Here is a 20858-nt window from a genome sequence, read left to right as displayed (position 1 = left end):
TCCCGCAGAATTGGGCTACTTTTACACCATTGCTGCGGGTCGTTTTTCATGTCCGCAGGTTGAAGCGGCCCCACATAACATGATATTTAGCCTCTGGAATGTGAATTTTACTAGGGGAACCCTGCCAAAAACATGGATTTTCCTCCCCGGAACACGATTTTTTCCCCCCGAAATGCGATTGGGCTAGTTTTGAGTAGCAATTGGGCGGGTTTTGTTGTGAAAACCTGGCAACCCTGGTGAGGATGCTGGAGCCTATACCAGCTTTTAAAATGAGGATGATCATGTTTTTGTGATGTTAATGTTATTTTTTTTTTTTTATGTTAATGTTCGTAGACATACTCTACCGATCAAAGGTTTGGGGTCAGTAAGAGTTAAAGTCCCCCTGTAGTCAACAATTTTAACGCCCACTGGCATGTTAGTGAAATGACAAGGAGAGAAGAACGATACAGGACTAAAAATAACATTACCTTTCAAAGGATCCTAATGCTAGGAATATGGTTATTTTTTTTCAACAATGTGAATGTCTCGGTTCAGCATTATTTATTTGTATTCAGTACATTTCACTGTGAATTCTTTGGTAAATCAGTCGCAATTTCGACGCAGGCTTTGTAAACAGACTTTTACGATGTGGACTCAACAGTAATGCAACAACATGTAAGTAACTGTGTTAATTCTAATGCCTGATCTGTGACCAGTGATGTCTGATATGTAATGATTCATCTACAGTCAGATGTTCTTTGTCTATGTGTCCGTAAATCAAACCAGTGACTAAACGGTCAACTTAACATTGTTTTTCTTAGTAGGATGAAAATAATCTGTTATTTAAACTGTGATTAAATTACATATAGAACGGGCTTTAGCATATCATTAACTATGCTCTGAAGCAGTGGGTCTCAAGAGAAGCCAGGTTATCCCGCTATATTCTTCTGTTGATATGAAAAATCAGGGTGAATTATGTATATGATGTATATTATGATGTTATGAACTATATGCCTTTCTCCACTGATGCTCTAAGCTGATCAAAGCGTTTCTAAGGATGCTGATTTTCAGAAGGCAGCTGTCTGACTGAGATGATGAACGGGAACATGGTTTGTATAACATTAGCAACAAATTATTAGCTGTTTAATAACGTAGTCAAGCCAACGGCTAATCATATCAATTATCGTTATCGCTTTATGTATTTCCCCTTCGTCGAAATCAGGCACATATAAATTTCAGGAAACACGATTCCTGGCTGCATGTCAATATCCATGGATTAGGTTTATTTGACAAGTTGTAAGGAATACTTTCGAGCCCAATCTTTAGTGTAATCTTTTGTTTTACTCGCGTTTTCGCAGTTTCCCCTATTAAATCCAGTCATGCAGCAGGTTCTTTTTCCACTCAGTCCAGCTGAGGGAGCACGTTCCGGCGGGAAAGTGACGTCTATGCATACCCTTTATTTCTACTTGCCACAGTGTGGCGTTTACTACAGTAAAGTTGATCGAGTGGATCAGGTATTCTGAGCTTGTGCGATTGAGAGGCGGGGCTAATTTGCATATACTAAATTAAACAAGGGTTACATTCAAGCTATTTTAAGGCATGAAAAAAAAAACCTTTAAATATGTTGTATGGTGATCAAAGATGAGTTTTAAGGGATACAATTATTGACTACAGGGGGACTTTAAAACAAAACGTGGGTTTCTGCATCACTTTCAAATGTTTACTGTAGTACATTTTGTTTGTGCCAAAACACCCCTGACATATTTAGCTGTCCTGTGTCACATGACTGTGAGAAGTGAGCGTACAGCCATGCACAGTCACACCACACACACACACAGAGACACTCACTTCCACATTAAACTAAGAGAGATGGAGAGAATGGCAGAAAGGAAACATAGTTTGGTGTGGTGCTATTTTTCATATGTAGAAAAATATACAGCAAGATGCAATGATATATATGATACATGGTATCTGAGTTTATTTTATTCATATTTGGTATAATTAATTACTTTATTATTATTTAATCACAATATTCCTGTAAAATACAAGATTATTTTTACACCTACTGGTACACATATTTTTATTTAATTGTTCTCATATTTGCTTTTGTGATAAATTTGTTATTAATGGCCAGTATGTGTCATGTAGATATTTCAGAGTATTACTGTTTTACTGCATTTTTTAATCAAATATATGCAGCCTTGGCGAACATAACAGACTGAAAAACATTAAAAAACCGCCCCCCCACTTTTGATCAGTATTTACTTTGGTACTTGGTACTTTAATATTCACATAGTAACTCTTTTATTGCAAAAGTACAAGGTAAATCCTGTTTTCCAAATGTCCCCATTAAATGTACTTCCTGGAACAGTGTCTCTCCATGTCCATTTAGTTGTCCTATTTTCTAAAAATAACTTTTTAACTCATGTTCATGTGAATAAGACGCAGTCAGTGACAGTACCTGCTGATTTAGTTTTTCAGACAGAAGCCTGTGCCAGCGCCAGTGCTACATCAATAACTGAATCACATTTACATAGACTAGCTGACTGCCTAATTCATGCTTCTCTGATATGTTTTCAAGCAAACCAAACCAGATTAATGGTCAACGAAGAGCAAGACATTGTGCATCGGGGGCTAGTGGAAAAAAGGACAGAACAGCAGCCATTAGGGGATGTCGATAAATTAAAAGAGATGTGGAGGTGTGGAGGGGCACAGAGGAGAGAAAGGCCTGGGGGGATGAAAGTGGGTCTGGAGAAAAATGCTGGAATTATTTAAACATAAAAAAATGCCATGATCGTGACTTAAGGTGTTGCACTCACCACCTGAGATCTTGCACAATTAATTACAAGATTTTTACCTTTTTTGAACTGAAGACCACCTTAGCAACTACATAGCAATGCCCTGGCAACCACCCACAGCACTAGTGTCTAGCATACTAGTGCTGTGGATGGTTGCGAGGACGTTGCTGTGTTGCTGCTAAGGTGTTCTGCATGTTTTTTAGCATGTTGTTATGCTGCTGCTAGGGTGTTCAGAGTGGTTGCGGATGATTTGATCTTTTTTATCCTCCTCAACTAAAAAAATTGCTTGGTCGGATCACCTAGAAAAGTGTGACGCACCTAAAATTATATTAGCATTAGCATGTGAGCATGTTTGTCTGCAAGTTTTTTAGCATAGAGGTTTCTCAAGCAAAGGTTTGTCTTGTGCGTGGAAAAGTCTCAAAGATTTTTTTCTGAAAATGCCAGTTAAAGTCACTATGAAATCAAAATCGACAATTCAAGAGATTCAAGAAGCATTATTAAACAGTGTAACCTACAGTATACTGTTTACATACAGTACCATACCTGAAACCGAAAACATAAATAATATTCCCTCAAAATGAAAGGTGAATGATGCAGACATAACGCTCACTAATACTTCATTAAATAAAGAGTTAATTTTGCTGAAATATTATATAATTATTATTATATTATATAATTATAATTATTATTAATTAATTACTAAGACTGTTGCGAAGTGACTGCATCATAGCAGTAAATAAAACCCGGTTACTGACCAATCAGCATCAAGGACCGGAACAATCCGTTTTATAATATAAATTATTTATCTGTACACCTCATTTGTTTTTACATGCTTCCTCATAATCTTTCATTTTCGTCCCCTCCCCCTTAAAACAACATTTCTTCTCTGATGACGCGTGCACCAGCGTGAGGGCGGGACAATAACCTGTCACTCACATGAGATCGCAGCAATTAGCAAACAACGATTCAATCCACTTCCGACTAACAAAACCATGTCCCGCCCTACATTTTTCTTATTCAAGAAGGCGTTTCACTCAAATATGCGTCACAATAGAGAAGAAAAGACGAACGCAATTTCCGTTTCATGCCAACTTTTAGTGCACCTCTTCTTAGCACTTCCGCAGGCGCCATTTAAACTCTTCAGACATACACACACGCACAAGAACATTATGAAGCATGAACAGCAAACAGTTTCTCTCATTTATTTCCTCTAGCTTTTATCTCTCCCAGTCATAACAGCAATCTAACCCTGAGTTTTTAGATAGAGACGGTTGGCTGCTTTTACTGTTCTGATAAAAACAATCAAACAATTGGATGAGCAATTAATCTACACAGGTCACTGGCACCCAGTGCTAACAACTGTAACACGGTTCATAGGGATTACTGTATCCAGTCGGCTGGCGCTGTTGCTAGGCTTCGTGTAGCTTTCTCTCTCACTCCTCCTCATCCTGAGCTCCCCCACACATGCTGTACACAGCCCAAAAATGGCCAAATAATACATTCTAGCTCAATAAAAGAGGAGACAGCTGCTGCACTCAGACAGAGAGGGCCTTGTCTGGCTCTTTCCCCGCACATAAACACATACGCAGAGACATAAACACACAAACACATTTGTTGTGCTCACAGCTCAATGCTCAGAACCACGGTTAATGTGAGTCCTGATTGTCCCACAGCTCCATAGAGTTCCTTCCTGAGATTACCACGGACAATCAGAAGATAAAATGTATAAAATTTGAGCTAATAAATCAACAAACCACCTAAAGCTAAACAATATGTTTATGGAAATACAAATGCTTAAAGGGACAGTTCAAAAATAATTCTGTCATTATTTTTATTGATGTTCAAAATCTCTATTAGTATATTCACAAAAGGAGAAATTGTTTGATGTGCTGCTTGTTACTTTACATGCAATTACAATGAATGGGGACTGAGGATTGCACACTAAAAAAAGTACTCAAAAGCTCCAAGAATGCATTATTACACTAATTATTATGACTGTGTTTCAAGTTGTCTAATGGCATATAACGGCTTTGTGAAAGAAACTAAATTAATTTTAAATTGTTATTCCTTAAAAATCTTTACATCCATCAATGATGTCTTATTCATGAATGAATCATTCTTTTTTCACATCAGTCTGAATGATACGTTCAAGAATCTGATCTGGTTTCTGAGGCCCTGTTTCCACCTGGTATTAAGATGAGTTTTGGTCGATCGGATCACAAGCGGACGAGGGAGACACATACCTGTTTACACCTGGTGTTTTAATCTGTCTCTTTTGTCCACTTTCAAACACTTCTGTCCTGATATCTTTGAGGGGAGGGTCTATGGGCAGTTAAATTTATGTTTTTTTTCAGATCTTTCGATCTAATGGACAAAATAAGCTCGCGCAAATTACATATGAATGCGCATGGAGACGATGGAAAAACATATGGTGAGCAGCAGCTTTAGTTTCTGCTCTGACAGCCGCAAGACTGGCCGAAGTGTGAGTGTGTGTTAGAAATCAGGAGAGAGAACACTGTGCTTGGTACATTTTTTTGTCTTCAAACCAAATTTGGGTCTTCAACGGACAAATTTTATATCCTGTCTGGCTAGCACGCTTCCCATAATGTTTACGTGTTAGGTCAGTAGACAGAGAGTAGGAGGTCTTTTGTGGCTGTTCAAACACATTCGACCACATGAGCGTCTACACTACAAAAGCAATCCGGTCAAATGCGTTTTCGACTACCTCTGGAAGTGGTCGAAAGTGGACAAGCTCAATATATTTTACACTCCGTTTACACTTGTATTTAGCGTCGTCCACTTATGATTCGATCAACCAAAATGCATCTTAATACAAGGTGGAAACAGGGCCTGAGTTCCTACTCGCTGACTTCATGATCCAGTCAGCTCAATTTTTGGATAGATTGTCTCAAATAACAACTACTGTGATGCAAAGCTGGATTTTCAGCATCATTGCTCCAGTCTTCAGTGTCACATGATTCTTCAGAAATCATTCTAATATGCTGATTTGATGCTCAAGGAACATTTCTTATTATTATCAAAATTGAAACAGTGAGTAAACGATGGTGAAACTGATGGAACTGTTCCTTTAAATGTTGTGCCTCTGAGATGACTTCATTACGCTTTCAAAGAAAAAGTAACAAAAAATCACCATGGATTATTTGGAGATAATCCAACCGTATTAGAAAGTTTTTTGGATACATAATGGTATTCTTGGAACTTTGGAGTACCATGTAAATACTCAGGGATGCAACACACTCCCAGCATTCAGTAGTAGTCAATCAATATTCTTTTTTTTTTTTTCAGTGACACAACGTAATAATGTATTATAACTTTTTAATCATAACTAACCAATCCCAGACCAGAGGTTTTATAGTTTTAGGATGACACAAACACACTCAAAAACTGATTTCAGGACATCAGAAGGAGAGAAAACACTACTCAGCAAAAGAGCCTGGAGGTTTTGACAAAATGACCAAATACTGTGTGTGAGTGATCAAATCTGCACTAAAACATCACATAATGCTCTAATAGTTAATATATCACAGTGCAATAATAATAATGTGTATTTACCTTGAGTGAGTCGAAACAGGCGATGACGCGGCCATTCTCCACGTGGCATGTGCGAGAGGGGTGAGCAAACTTGCATTCGGTGTCCGAGCGTGAGCAGGTTCCTCGCTGGAACTCTCTGCACACCTCCAGCGTCAGCCACTTGGTGTCACGGCCCATGGTCACATTGACGGCCATGGCGGTCCCTCGACGAGTGGCGGGTGAGCGGAGGGCTGGGGTAGGGTGGGGCAGCCAGGCGTGATAAAGCACAAAGGCTGCAAAAAAAAGGAGCACAGTTGCGAGGAGATCCTCAGACTACCAGTCTAGAGATGAAAACCAAACTCTCTTATTGACAGGAGGGGGGCATAGTTTGGCGATTACCAAAGGGTAAGTATGACGAAAATATGAGAATAGTTTAAAGTCAGGTAGGGAGAGTGACGATTCGAGAGTGCTGAGGTGGGGTAGGTCACTGTAACGTGCTGCGGTGCATCTTCGGCTGCCTTCCAGGAAAACAAGGCATTAAAAGTAGAGTAGAGCGACACTTTCTATTTGTCTGCAGTGGTCGTCCCACTGTCTAGACTCACCCTCCGGAGCGCTGTCTTGCATTGATGTAAAACGGACACTCTCTAATTTTAGGCTTCCGAAACCCCCTGCCCTGTTGCCATAGTCGCAGCAGTCCCTAAAGATGCTCGCATGTCTGGGTCACAAGGGATGGAGAGACTGCAGAAGCGAAAGGAGAAACACTTTGAGAACCCAAAGGGGAAACTAATCGACTGGCGTCCTTGTATTATAAGGTGAAATGGCGAGCAGGCAAAGTTGGAATCGAGGAACAGGCAAATGGGTTGATTGACTGTCAGGGTGAAATATAGCCCAAGCCAAGGCCAAACGCACACGCACGCTCAAGTCAGCGGGGAAAAGAGCGTTCCGAAGCAGAGACCAGCCAGGATGGGAGTGCGGACACAGAGGAGGGCTTCCGCAGCATCCAGATGAGGCACTTTAGGGTGATGCAAGTCTTCTTTTACTTGAAACGCTTTCTCATCCCTCCTGCTTTCCCTGCATTCCTTTCATCGCACTGTGACGTGTCCTCGCACACTTCTAAGAGTCCTCTTGCAGCAGGAGAACCTGTCTTTGCGAAAAGACACAAAAAACAAAGACAACAAACTCAGTTAAAACAGCTTCAGAACTGCAAATACACTTCGCAAAAGGAATATTTCGCAAAATACAAGTAATAAAAGTACAAAATAACAAAGATAATGCCTGAAGCCGCAGCTGTTTATGTTGCAAACCTGTAACTGGGGAATACAGAGGTGAGCGACAAACAGAGAGAGGCTGAAAGCGCATGGCAGAAAGCGCGAGTGAGAGAGTGCACGAGAGGTAGAGGAGGAGTGCAGACGGGAGGCAGACAGCAATGCAAAGGCTGCGTGTCTTGATTAAGAGATAGAGGGAGGGAAAAGAGGGAGGAGGCAAAGAAAGGGACAGAGAGAGAGAGAGAGAGAGAGAGAGAGAGAGAGAGAGAGAGAGAGAAAGCACATGGGAGACAGCAACGTCACTTTATGACTCTGGGGCAGATTGAAGTTACAGAAAGTTAGCACAAAACAAAACAGTGCTCGTTGCGGAGGCCATAAACTATGCAGCGATCGTCACTCTCAGTGTTAAGGCTCTAAACGCTGCTTTTGTGAGAGAAAAAGGAAGTAAAGCAGCTGAGAGGAAGGGCAAATTTCCATAGCTGCAGCTGCTGAACACGGAACACTGCAACAGCCAATCAGCAGCTGTGATGCAAACGGGCAAGGTGGATCGGCCAATCGGGAGGAGCCTAATTTATCGATCGTTAGTCTCCCCACCCTCTTTGTCATTGCATTGCTCCTTGGCTGAATCCGAAGGAGAGTGGCTCTCTTGCTTCCCTGGAGCGTTAACGGGAATGTTTTAACGTATAGGCGATCGCTGCACCGTCTCGTCAGAGTCACAGGTGGGAGGATGAAGGAGAAGTGAATGGATCGTTATCGCATTCATTCAACGAGAGAGGTGATGTGGGAAGGTGCAAGGGCTGGAGAAGTGAAATACGGGGGGCGGTGCCACATGGGGATGCGAGTGGGTGTCTTGGGTGGGTCTGACAGCTGATATGTGGTCCCATGAGGAGAGAACGAGACAGTACAGTGAAGAATAATCAATGCTGTGATGACCAAGCATACTCGAACCGATGCGGGAGGGAGGGAGGGATGGCTAAACAAATAAAAGGACGGGAAAATGAAAACAAATAAAGCAGAGGTGAATGAGCAGACAGTGAAGGGATTAGAGGAGAGGTTAAGGCAGATATTATCTGTCCCTGTGTCTCACAGCGACAGACACAGACGGAGGAGGCGACGGGCGGGTGGGGGGGGGAGGAAGCGCGTGAGCGGAGCATGCAGACAGACGGTCCAGAAGGAGAGCAATGCGGTGAGGGGAAGATGGAAATTGGGAGAGAAAATGAGGGAGAGAGGATAGAAATTGAATTAATGACACCCACCTCCAGATACAAGAACAAAGGCACTAAATGCAGCACAACGTAACACCACGCAAAGCAGAAAGTAGGTTTTACAGCAGGCTGACGTGCGCACCCTCCCCCAATATCAGCCCTACAGTAAGATCGATGAAGATGCCCCCCCGGGGAACGCGGACCTGCATTGAGCTGTTTGTCAGCACTGAAGTTAGCACATCTCTGTCTCAGAGCAGCATGGTACCTCAGCCACACCTGCTTCCTGCCTGCACAGCGAAAGGCCAATTATCTCATTTATATGTAAGCAGGTGAACGGAGAGGTGATCCGTGAAGAGAACATGTGGCCGTGACGTCAGCCGCTGCGTCTGATTCCCTCCACAGACGAAGCTATTACCTTAATATTCAGTACAAGCGTCGCCCTCCCAACGATTGCTAATCCCCCTCACAATGATAATCATCGTTATTTCCCAAATTGGATGATTTTTATCTTCGCGCTTGCGAAGCTAACGATCACACACACCCCGAAACAATGGGACCTGTTATAAATAGATGTCTCGAACTGATTTTACAACGTGATTAAGTAAATTATTAATGCAAAGTAGACCGGCAAAACGCAATCTGACTAGTTGGTGTGGGTCTGGCCTAGTTATTACAAGCTGTATTTACTTTACAGGCATAAAAGCAGATAACACTAGTAGAAAGATATATTGTTTCATCTAGAAGGACAAATGAATGAAAAGTGAAAAAGCAAAGACAAAATATTTGGGAAAGCTACTTTGACAGTAGCTTGCTAAGGTTACTTATAATTTAAACTAGTTAAAGAGCAGTCAAGATATTCTATTGAAAATGTAGTTATTTACAAACAATTTATGAATCTATTAACTAATTGGAAAATATCAATTCTTGATGCTCATTTCCATTTTAAAATATAGGTGATTTAATTTTTATGTGAGCGCTAGATTATGGCAAGGTAATCTCAATGTAAAAATAGAGGAAATGAGCATTTACAGTTAAAAATTTAATATCAACAGATACCAATATATATATATATATAAAAAACAGATACTGTATTATATATCATGCATGCCCAATATTTCATTCTAACAAAGAAATAAAATGATACCAGGGACTGTAATCAGTTAATTTATGGTTTCATAAACCATCTGAAAGATGCAAGAATGAATCAGAATATGAAGTGCCTCAGCTTGTTTGGGCTGAGCATGCAATACAATGTGACATTAAAAACAGCAATGCAGCATTTTTAATGCACATTGGAAAAACTAGATTACTAGAAAACTAGAAAATTAAAATTATCCCATGATTTACTCACCCTCAAGCCATCCTAGGCCATCTTCTTTCAGACGAACACAATCGGAGATATATTCAAAAATATCCTGGCTCTTCCAAGCTTTATAACGCCCACCCAAAAATGCATCCATCCATCATAAATATAATCCATATGGCTCCAGGGGGTTAATAAAGGCATTCTGAAGTGAAGCGATGGGTTTTTGTAAGAAAAATATCCATATTTAAACTTTAACTATAACAGTTTCAGGCAGACGGCCGTATGCATCGATTTTCGGCGGAAGAGTAACCCCTGACCCGACGCATGACAAACGTGGAAACACAGAGGATACAGCAAAACAAAACACCGGTCATGAATTAGAAGTCTAAAACAAGAAATTTTAAAGACAAATGTCAGAGGATTTCTATATAAGAGAAGAGGAGCTTGAGTTTGTTGCACAGCCCTATATGTTTGAACCGTGAGAGCCGTCAGGGGTTACTCTCGTGGCGCAAGTCGACTTGCGCAGTATGCGTATGTTCGTCTGGCAGAAGCTAGTTATTTTAGTTTATAAAGTTTTAAATATGGATATTTTTCTTACAAAAACCCATTGCTTCACTTCAGAAGGCCTTTATTAACCCCCTAAAGCAGTATAGATTATATTTATGATGGATGGATGCATTTCTTTTGGGCTTCAAAATCTCACCCCTCATTAACTACCATTATAAAGCTTGGAAGAGCCAGGATATTTTTAAATATATCTCCGATTGTGTTCGTCTGAAAGAAGATAGTCATATACAGCTATGATGGCTTGAGGGTGAGTAAATCATGGGATAATTTTCTTTTTGGATGAACTATCCCTTTGAATTAAAAAGCTACACTATTTTTAAAAGAGATAGTAACACACTACCTAAAATTATATAGGCTAGATTAGATACATCTTAACTTGCATTGAACCTGGAAAGAGATTTAAAAAATAATAGTAGAAAAAGTCTTAAAATCCCTTAATGCATTTCAAACAAAACAAATTTGTAATGCACAGACAAGAAGACAAATAACTTTGTGCTCGATATTAATAACATCAGCTATATGTAGTACAATTGTTATACAGGCTAGTGTAAGTGCTGGTTGTGTGTAGTCGGTTTACTTTGATGTTCTACATCAGGCAGGCGGCTGGGCGGAGGATATACAGCACAGTATACGTGTGTGAGTGTTTCTGGTGCAGATCTACAAAGGAGGCTGTAAATATCAGAAGTGTGGAGGTGGCGAGTGTGTATTGTTTCTACAAGGTCACTGAGCTGTATACACATCGCACTTGTAGCAGTGTCCTTCAGGCACCGCATGTGCATGCACAAGAATCAAGTCAATAACTGGAATGTATAGCAGAAGACTGGGCATTTGTGAAACAATAGTCTTTTAACAAAACCTGGCTGTGGTTTGTATACGCTAGTGTGCTGTTCAAAGCCATCTCAGTCTGAGAGCTCAACAAAATCACACCTACTGTCTGTGAGAAATAACATAATTCCGGCTAAATTTCATGCTAAATGCTATGAATTAGGATGAAATGAAAATTCACATGATTTATTTTGTAAATCCATGGTATTGATCTTATTCACTCTCAGAAAAAAGATTCAAAAGCTGTCAGTGGTACGGTACCCTTTCAAAATCTACATCTGTACCTAAAGAATGCATATTAGTACCTTAAAGGTACATATTGGTACCAAAAGTGTACATATTAGTATCTAAATGGTACTTTTTCTGAGAGTGTTGTGAACGATTCTTCAGTACATGTTTCTTTTTTTTTTTTTTTTTAACTTTGACTGTTGATGTTGGACTTCATTTTAATCTGCTGAACATCATTTAGTCTGCTTAAACCCAGCCCCTCCACAATCAACTACAAGCTTGCATTTATTTTTGAGCGCAATCAAAGATTATAGATATAGAAAGACGATTCACTCCTATTAGTTAAATATGGAAGAAACTGCGATGCGCAAAATGGCGGAATACGTCCCGCCTTCTAAGTAAAAGAGCCAATCGCTGATGGGTAAAGTCATTGCATCACTGCAGCTGCCGTTAGAAGCTCCGGTTCCCATAGAAACCTGAGACTCGCGCTTAAGACTGCACATGTTCATTGGCTTGTCTAGCCTGAAAAATAAGCTTTTTTAATGCTATTTGAGCATAAGAAACAACATTTATGGGATAGTTCATGTCAGATTTTGTTGCTGATTTGAAATATGTTATTTAATTGTGAGTTCGCCAAGCAGTTTTTGAGATTTCAGGATTCCCCCATTCAAATAGATCGGACTTGGTCTTGGATGCCCGAAATAGCTGCCCGGAGGCGTTGCAAACATGGCAGCCGAGAGAACAGACTTTCCTTGAAAGGGACTCACTTTTTTTGAGTGCAATACCACCAATTTTTGCAAATTAATTTCACTTGGATGTACATCACTCACAATACGGAAGAAAAGATATGTCATTACAACTGTTTCATTGTGAAAAAACTGTTCATTCAAAAATAAAAAATTCTGTCAATTTATTAACCCTCATTTACTCGCCCTCAATTTTGGGTAAACTTACTATCCTTTAAAAACCAGAAAACCAGACTCCAGAATTTGTTGTCTATTCGAGACACACTTGCTGAATGAGCTAATCTTAGATCTTGGAATTATCGATTATACAGATCAATATGACAACAGCTGCCCTAGGTGAAATAATTACAGTGATCACTAGAGTAAACATCATTTAGTGTTCATTCGAGGTCTATTTTAACCGTTTTCAAAAAGCCTTTCACTGTAACTCCTGTACCAAATCGACAGAATCAAGCATTAACAAGTACTAGGAGGAATATTAAATTGAGGTAAGCAAACAGACTACAATGTAGAAAAAAACTGCTGACCAAAATATTCTAATAGCCAACACAAATCTCATGGCTTGATGAAGCAACATTCTGCAGACGTGTCTTTTTTTCAGGTCCCACCGGAGTGCAACATTTTGCTTATGTAAATAAACCAAAGGCCACGGGGCCTTTTGAACATTTTATTTTTCATGGAAGCTCAGTCTTTGGGACATGACTCATGTGTGAATAGGGAAAATAGAGCAATGCGGCACTTCCATGCTCATAATCGTAACTAAAGCTGACCTTGAAATGCTGGGAAGGCGATGATGGGCAAACAGTCACAGTATTCAAATGACAAGCATTTTCAATTCAGGTTGCCGCCACTGCAACTCTGACAGTCTGTGTGGCACAGAGTTCCCAAATAAGCCCAGAAAAGCAAGTGAACTAACTACATTGGAATGAAATGCAGAACCAATGCAAGATTGAATCTGGTCTTTGCCATACTCGTCCGCAGAGACGGCAGTGGGAGTGTGAGGGTCAGTTGGCAGAGGTCAGGGCAGGAAAGAGAGGAGTCTGCTGTTCCAACGCACTGCAGCGCTCAGCAGCACTGAAGCGCCACGACATAACCTTCATACCACAGAGCTGACGCATACAAGGCGAGCCCAGCATGACCAGCACATACTGCAGCTCCAGCAGCACAGCACATGCTCCCCACATGCATTCTGCCTGCTGCAGCTTGTACTGCAGCATTTCTCACGGTGTAGCTCAAAGTTAACCTTTGTATTGCTTCTTAGTGACAGTAATCATTTACATTATTTACTCACCATCATGTTGTTACAAACTTGTACGACTTTCTTTCTTCTGTGGAAGATAAAAAAAGATATTTTGAATAATATCTCTGCCCATACAATGGAAGTCAATGGTGATCAAAACTGTTTGGTTACCAACACTCTTCAAAATATCTTATTTTGTGTTCTGCAGAAAAAAGAAAATCATAAAATTTTGGAACAACATGAGGGTGAGTAAAGACAGACTTTTCATCTTTAAGTGAACTATGCCTTTAAATGCCTGCTTATCTTGCCGAGGTGAAATCACAGGCAAATAGATCTAAAGTAAAATGAGAAATGAAATTCAACCCATACATATTCTCAGAAATAGAGTCATGCTTTGGGGAATTTGAGATTTTAACAAGGTTTGCTGTTTAAATATGATTTCAAATAGCAGATTATTCATTATTTATTTTTCTTAAAGAGATAGTTCATCCAGAAATGGAAATAATGGTATTATTTTCCCACCTTCATGTTGTTCAATCATAATTCTCCAAGCTTCTAAATGACAAAAAGCACCATAAAGTATCATAAAACAAATCCATATGGCTTTGTGTGAGGAACAGAACAAAGTTTCAGTCATAATTCACTGGAACTACTGACATCCATCCTAGGTCTTCTTGCCCTGACACCAATATAGTGTCGGCCCAGATCCGGCCCCACATCTGGTCCATGTGTAATCCACATGTACCAGATGTGGGCTGGATCTGGGCCACACTATGTTGCTGTCTGGGTGGTGTGTTTATGAGATAAGTAGGGATGTCTGATTCATCAAGTTCAAGTTTGGTTTATTTCCAAAGCACATTTAAAAACTTTTAACATTTAAACTCAAATAAAGTGGAAGCCGTTCTGATTTGGTAGGTTATTCCAAAGAGTGGGACCAGCCACTTCAAAAGCTCTATTTCCTCTAGTCTTTAGGCGGATTCATGAGCAAATATTCTTTCTGAGTCATATCTTTTCAACAGTTTGGTGAGTTAGTTCATAAAACTGGACTAGTTCACAAAACTATTCTTGAGACTCAATGAGCTGATCACAATGGTTAAAAGTCCACTGGAGTGGAAGAATATTAGTAAATAACAACAAATTTTGCTCTGTCACTCAAAGCTATAATACAGAATCATAGAGCTCGATTCCTATAGACTAGTTTCATGAAATTGTCACTTTTGAGTTTGACAGCCTCATTTATAGTTCAAATTCACTTTTTGTGTTCCTTCATTTAAAGGGATAGTTCACTGTAAATTGAAAGTGTTTAAATGAAAATGAAAATGTCACGTTTTTGTTAACCTCGATTTATCACAATTTGTGTTCTTTTTCTGGGCGAGACGGAAAGAACTGCTGCGCTAATAGAGTCACACCAAAGGTCAAGGTCAGGATTTTTGTTAAATAATACATTAAATTTCATATCGTATACCCCCAGAACACTTGGAATATACGACACGTGTCGCATGGGATCATTCTGTGATACTTTCACGTCTTTTTTTTAAAAAAAAGCTTGATGCTGGTCGCTATTCACTGCCATTATATGGACAAGCGTGAGCGGGACTTTTTTTTTTTAAATTCTCCATTTGTGGTCCATAAAAAAGGGCATACAGCATTAGAACAACACCAGGGTGAGAAATTTATGACTTAATTTTCATTTTAGCATGAGCTATCCCTTTAAGAAAAGTTTCAATCAGAATAAGATGGCTGCATACTTCTTTAAATGATCGAATTGTATGAATAGACACACTGTCCTGGCCATTACAGGGAACAAACTGTCTGAATGACATTTAAAGGACAAGGCTGATCAGTGCAGAGAATCTGATGCAGAAGTATGACCCAAATGTAACCGATATTAAACCATGTGCGTACTTCCCTTAATGAAAGGAAGCAATGCAAAAATACACAGACACATAATTCTCTGTTCCTCAGAGCCAGAACTGCAGCATTCACTCAGGAAAAACCCACAGAAATGGACAGTTCCGACAGCTTAAGGTGGAGACATGCAGGATCTCACATGGTGGAGAGAGGTTTTGAGACTCAAGAGCTTGTGAGACAGGACTGGCAGAGGAGAAAAGCCCCCAGCCACTGGGAAAAATAATTAGGTTAAGTATATATAATCCTTTCAGCCTATTACAGCCCCACTGCCTCCATTCATAAAAACATGCAGCTGCCTGAGCTCGCTCACAAACTCACAGCAAGAACAGAGACACGTACGGCGCTCTGGAGAGCACAAACAAACTCTAAAATCATAGGCTTAGAGCTACATGACACATTACAACAGGCTGAGCCTCTTCCCCTCTGCCCCGCTCAGTGTAATGTTGCAACAACAAACTGCATACAAGACGACTGTGAGGAGCAAGTGCAGGATCAGAGAAGACAAATACATCATTTTATGCAATTATGAACATCCCAAGATGTTCAAAAGCAGGTCAACTCTTTTAAATGAAATACAGACTTGCCAAATCCTCATTTGCGTTTGTGCAAATGCACCCAAATTATATTATTTACTCGAACAAATGGTGCGTTGCACTTTACAGAATAGTGGTTGAAAGCTCATTTGTGAGTAACACAATCTGAGGATGTCATAACCTACTTGCCAAAAAAGAGGGCAGTAGGCATATTTATAGAAAGCAATAGTCTAGTTCTTATAGATTCAGTAGAGAACCGAAATTTACAGCAAGATAGCTATATACGACAGCTTAATCAATATTATAGTCGCTCAATCTTCGATCATTTGTAAATGCTGTTGCTTTATCAGCCCCTCACCGTGTTTTATTGTCATTTCAAAGCATATGGCATACCATATTTGGTACAGCAAAGCAGAAGAGGGGAAATGAGGACATGTGTGTACAGTAACCCTACTCTCAGTTCTTATCATTAATTTTATAGGGTGAATGAAAGGGAGAGCAAAGTCCACGGCGTCAGTGGCAAACGTGCCTGAACCTGTGGTGCAGTTTCAGCACATGCGGCAAAATGCGGATGTGAGGTGCTAACATGGACTGTGTTTAAACAACTGCGAACATGTGCATGATGGACCATCAGGGGGCTTCCTAATAAATTATTCCCTATCTGCTCCCTACAAGGTAAACACCACTGCTATCTCAGCAGCTCACCTGATTTAACCCCACATCGCTTTCTCACATCTATGGGTACGTGACCAGTTGTGACCACCGGGAATTAATGGAGCTTGTCGTCAGACGGCATTCTGTCTCGGTGTATGGCGTATGTGGGTCTAGTTCTAGTTCTAGAAGTGCAGGATAAACAGACCCCTCGGGGAGAAGGAGGGTAGGGTATGTGCTAAGAATCGGCCTGGTATTACCACCAAGATGACTTGTCAGCCATGTGAAGACCTTTAAATCGCAGATATAACTAAAGGGCAGTGATGCCACTGAAGTCTGACAGACACCAGCCCTCTAAAGCAGCATGACTCCTCTGACCTGACCTTTGACAGTGCACATCACAAGGCGTGAAATCAAACAGAATGTCAACCGCCACTCACATGACTGTAGGTGCTCTCGCATCAACACTTCACTTTAAAGCAACTGTATTGTCATGCATATATTGTTTGTTATTCTTTGCACACAATCTGTGGCATATAACCAAATGAGATCAAAAAGAAAGGCATTTTGAAATTTTTAATATGAAGCAAGTCTTAAGCACGATGCAACAACTGGCAGTTTCAGGCACACGATTCTTGAGACCTTCATAGCCTTACTGTTTTAATTTGTGTACAGGTCAATAAAACATATTCAATTTTCAATGTCAGATAGTAATTCACAGAATATATCAATTTAAATTGTTATACTTCTTAGTGTACAAATGTCTTGTGCCAAAAAAATCATCTTGAAATTTGAATATGTCACAACTGTGTGCTTAATGTCCCAAGTTTTAAAAATAAAAAAACATTATAAATGATAATATTTTAAAGCAACATTCATTGGTTAACATTTATTAATGCATAAGATATAATGAACAATCGTTTATTCATTTAGGTTCATTTTAATTTATATGCTAATTCATATTCGCTTATAATACATTAACTAATGTTAACCATTACAACTTAAAATGTTAAAAATAAATTAGTGTGTAAAACATTAACATAATAATAATGCAAAATTGCTAAAATTTCATGTTAACTACTGCATTAGCTAAAGTCAACATATAGAACCTTAGGTAACACTTTATTTTAGTGTCCTTGTTACACGTTACATGTTACTATAGTAATTACTATAAATTGTGCATAATTACATGTAACTAACCCCAAACCACATCCAATTCCTAACACTAAACCTATAGAAAGTGCATGTAGTTAATTATTATTACTCAGTACTTAAATGTATAATTACATTGTAACACGGACACCTTAAAATAAAGTGTAACTGAACCTTATTGTAGAGTGTTATCTATCTATATATCTATCTATACACACACACACACACACATTGTAGAAATAATTACTACTTAATTTCCATGACTGTGGAAAGCCTGTATACTAAACAGTTGCCATAAACAGGCTTGACAGAGCAAAATAAAGGTCATCAGAATATTTTGTAGAAGGAAAGCTTACAAAACTATCCTCTCAAGCATGGACGACAAAATAAACTAAAGCATTTGGCTTTGGACAGTTGTCTGTGCTGGCAAATGTCCGATGATGTTAAAGGTAAGCGGGACAAAGGACATTTAACTTCAACCACAACAAAATACAAAGCCACCCTCACAATTTCTTACAGTACCACCTTTTACATGTTCCAGGAAATCAAGGACAAATTCAGTTCCTACTGTGGGTAAACACCTTATGGTTGGGACTGCATCCAGGCTCTGGCCATGAAAATTGAAATGTCAGCATGACAGCATTACTTGTTTTAGATGCCAGACACAAAAACAGCATCAGAAAAGACATACAGCCCACTGCACCTGACTATTACAGGGGCTCATAACATGTGAGCAGAGTTTGAGCTCCATCCAACCAGTTTACAAACTAGGTGCTGTTCAGGGCACCACAGCACTGATGGAAAGCTCAACAGCTGTCAGCAAGTGTATGATCAATGCTCGACACCGAACTGCATTACGGACGTTTTATTATAAGTGACAGCTTGTGCGGTAAGGTCAAATGATAGACTTGGCTACTAAGAATACGAAGAAATTCAAATTCTAGTTTTATGCGTCACGGTGCGAAGAGGCCATGTGCTCAAAAGCAAGGTTAGAGATGGAGACCCATAAACGAGCGAGCGTCAGTCGTGACAGCGAGCTATGCATTACACCAATCACATTTGCAATAACATATGTGCGGCAAGACTGGAGAAGGATATGAAATATTGGTCTTTATGAAAGCAGATGACTCACCTGTGCAGACAGCGCGCGACTAGAGCTCGGGTGACATCAAATGCAGCGCAAAGCGAAATAAAGATTTGTCAATAACTACGTCACGATCACTGGCTGATGTGAGGCGCGCGCTTTGGTTGCAAAAGTTCCCGCGTTGAACCGAGAGCTTTCGATCGCGCAGTTTGCAGCTTAAAGCCTCGTACAACGGCCAGCGGCTGCGGGGTGTTTCGAGTTGAACGACGAAGCTAGCGATGGGGAAGCGTGAAGCGAACTTGCTAGCTGCTGCTAGGCAGAAGACGAGACGAGGGAGGGCAGAAGGGAGGAGTAGAGCGAAAGTGTGCACGGCACTACGTGCATTCCCATGTATTGCCTCCATTTTAGGGGGATTCCCACTCGACCTCAATGCAGACTGCGCCTCATGGATGAGGATTGCTATAATGAGGAATATTTCACGCGAAGCCTCGAGGAAAGGTGGAATTAAATGGAATTAATATCGTGCAGTACAGCAGCTATGTAAATATTTAGACAAGAATGGAAATGTTACTTTGCTTATGAGTAACGGGTGTTTCAAAGGTGCACTCAACATTTTTAACTAAGAAACTTTACATTAAGAAGTGAATAGTACTTTTATATATTAAAATTATCTCGCATGAGATGAAGGCCACATTAGTCTTCTAGAAAAGACCGATTTATTGTACTTAGAGCGGGTCGCCCCCTTGTGGACGCAGCCATGATGACATCACATGACTTGGCGTATAATACAATTGACCAATTATTAATAATAAACGTTATTTGTGACCCTGGACCACAAAACCAGTCACAAGGGTCCATTTTTTTTATTTACACATCATCTGAAAGCTGAAAAAATAACCTTTTTGTTGTTGTTGTTGTTGTTGTTAGGATAAGACAATATTTGGCCGAGATACAACTATATGAAAATCTGGAATCTGAGGGTGCAGCAAAAAAAAAATAAAAAAATAAAAATATCGAGAAAATCGCCTTTAAAGTTGTCCAAATGAAGTCCTTAGCAACGCATATCCACTCACAAAAATACATTTTTGATATATTTACGGTAGGAAATTTACAAAATATCTTCATGGAACATGATCTTTACTTAATATCCTAATGATTTTTGGCATAAAAGAAAAATTGATCATTTTGACCCATACAATGTATTGTTGGCTATTGCTACAAATATACCTGTGCGACTTATGACTGTTTTTGTGGTCCAGCGTCACATTTTATATACTGGGCAACAAACACATCCCTGGGTAAATAGAATAGTGTGAAAAGATGGTATGGATATTAAAGTGCATGATGCAACAATCCAAACCAAATAAGTATAAGGGGAAATATAAGGGACAATACTGACGGAAGAGTGAACTGGTGAATTGCAGCAGCCAGCACAAACCACCAGCAACATTCAAAAACAAATTATAGGATTTAAGCAGCAGCAGTTAGTAAGCTTAATAGCCTAAATACAGACAGAATGATATCAGTATAAACTTCAAAACCAAAATGTGCATTTTGATATATGACGCCTTATGTTCCTACAGATCAAATGTGTTTATATATGTAAGCTTCCATGCTCAAACAATGGGTGTTACTTTGGCTCCATCTGCTGTAGAGAGAAAAAAAAAAAAAAAAAAAAGGCAAAAATGAAGACTCACCCTTCCAGATCAAGTGCAACTAGCCACAAGGAATTTAAATTATTATAAAAAATGTATTTATTAGTACTCACAAATGTTATTCATTTTCCAGGGCAGTCTGCACCCCTCAGTACAACCTATGGTGTGGTATAAAGATGAAG

At 39.7% G+C, this 20858-nt stretch overlaps 1 protein-coding gene across 5 annotated transcripts in view; it reads right to left on the bottom strand.

Moving 5' to 3' along the window:
* Positions 1 to 19799, bottom strand: part of mbnl3 (muscleblind-like splicing regulator 3) — a 49018-nt gene extending 29219 nt beyond the window's left edge. For 2 of the 5 annotated variants that reach the window (XM_051861085.1, XM_051861088.1), the window contains exons 1-3: positions 19070 to 19731; positions 6911 to 7448; positions 6351 to 6601 (exon numbers count right to left, since the gene is read on the bottom strand). In XM_051861085.1, coding sequence (XP_051717045.1) covers positions 6351 to 6601; positions 6911 to 6932 — 273 coding nt within the window. In that variant the 5' untranslated portion in view covers positions 6933 to 7448; positions 19070 to 19731. Of the gene's footprint in view, positions 1 to 6350; positions 6602 to 6910; positions 7449 to 19069 lie in introns of all 5 variants that reach the window. The other 3 variants (XM_051861086.1, XM_051861087.1, XM_051861089.1) reach the window with 3 other exon arrangements.
* Between the last annotated feature and the right edge of the window lie 1059 nt (positions 19800 to 20858).

The sequence above is a fragment of the Ctenopharyngodon idella genome, chromosome 14, assembly GCF_019924925.1.
Source record: "Ctenopharyngodon idella isolate HZGC_01 chromosome 14, HZGC01, whole genome shotgun sequence".
Classification (NCBI taxonomy): Eukaryota; Metazoa; Chordata; class Actinopteri; order Cypriniformes; family Xenocyprididae; genus Ctenopharyngodon; species Ctenopharyngodon idella.
The sequence above is the reverse complement of the archived record's forward strand: the minus strand, read 5'-3'. Positions and strand labels throughout refer to the sequence as shown.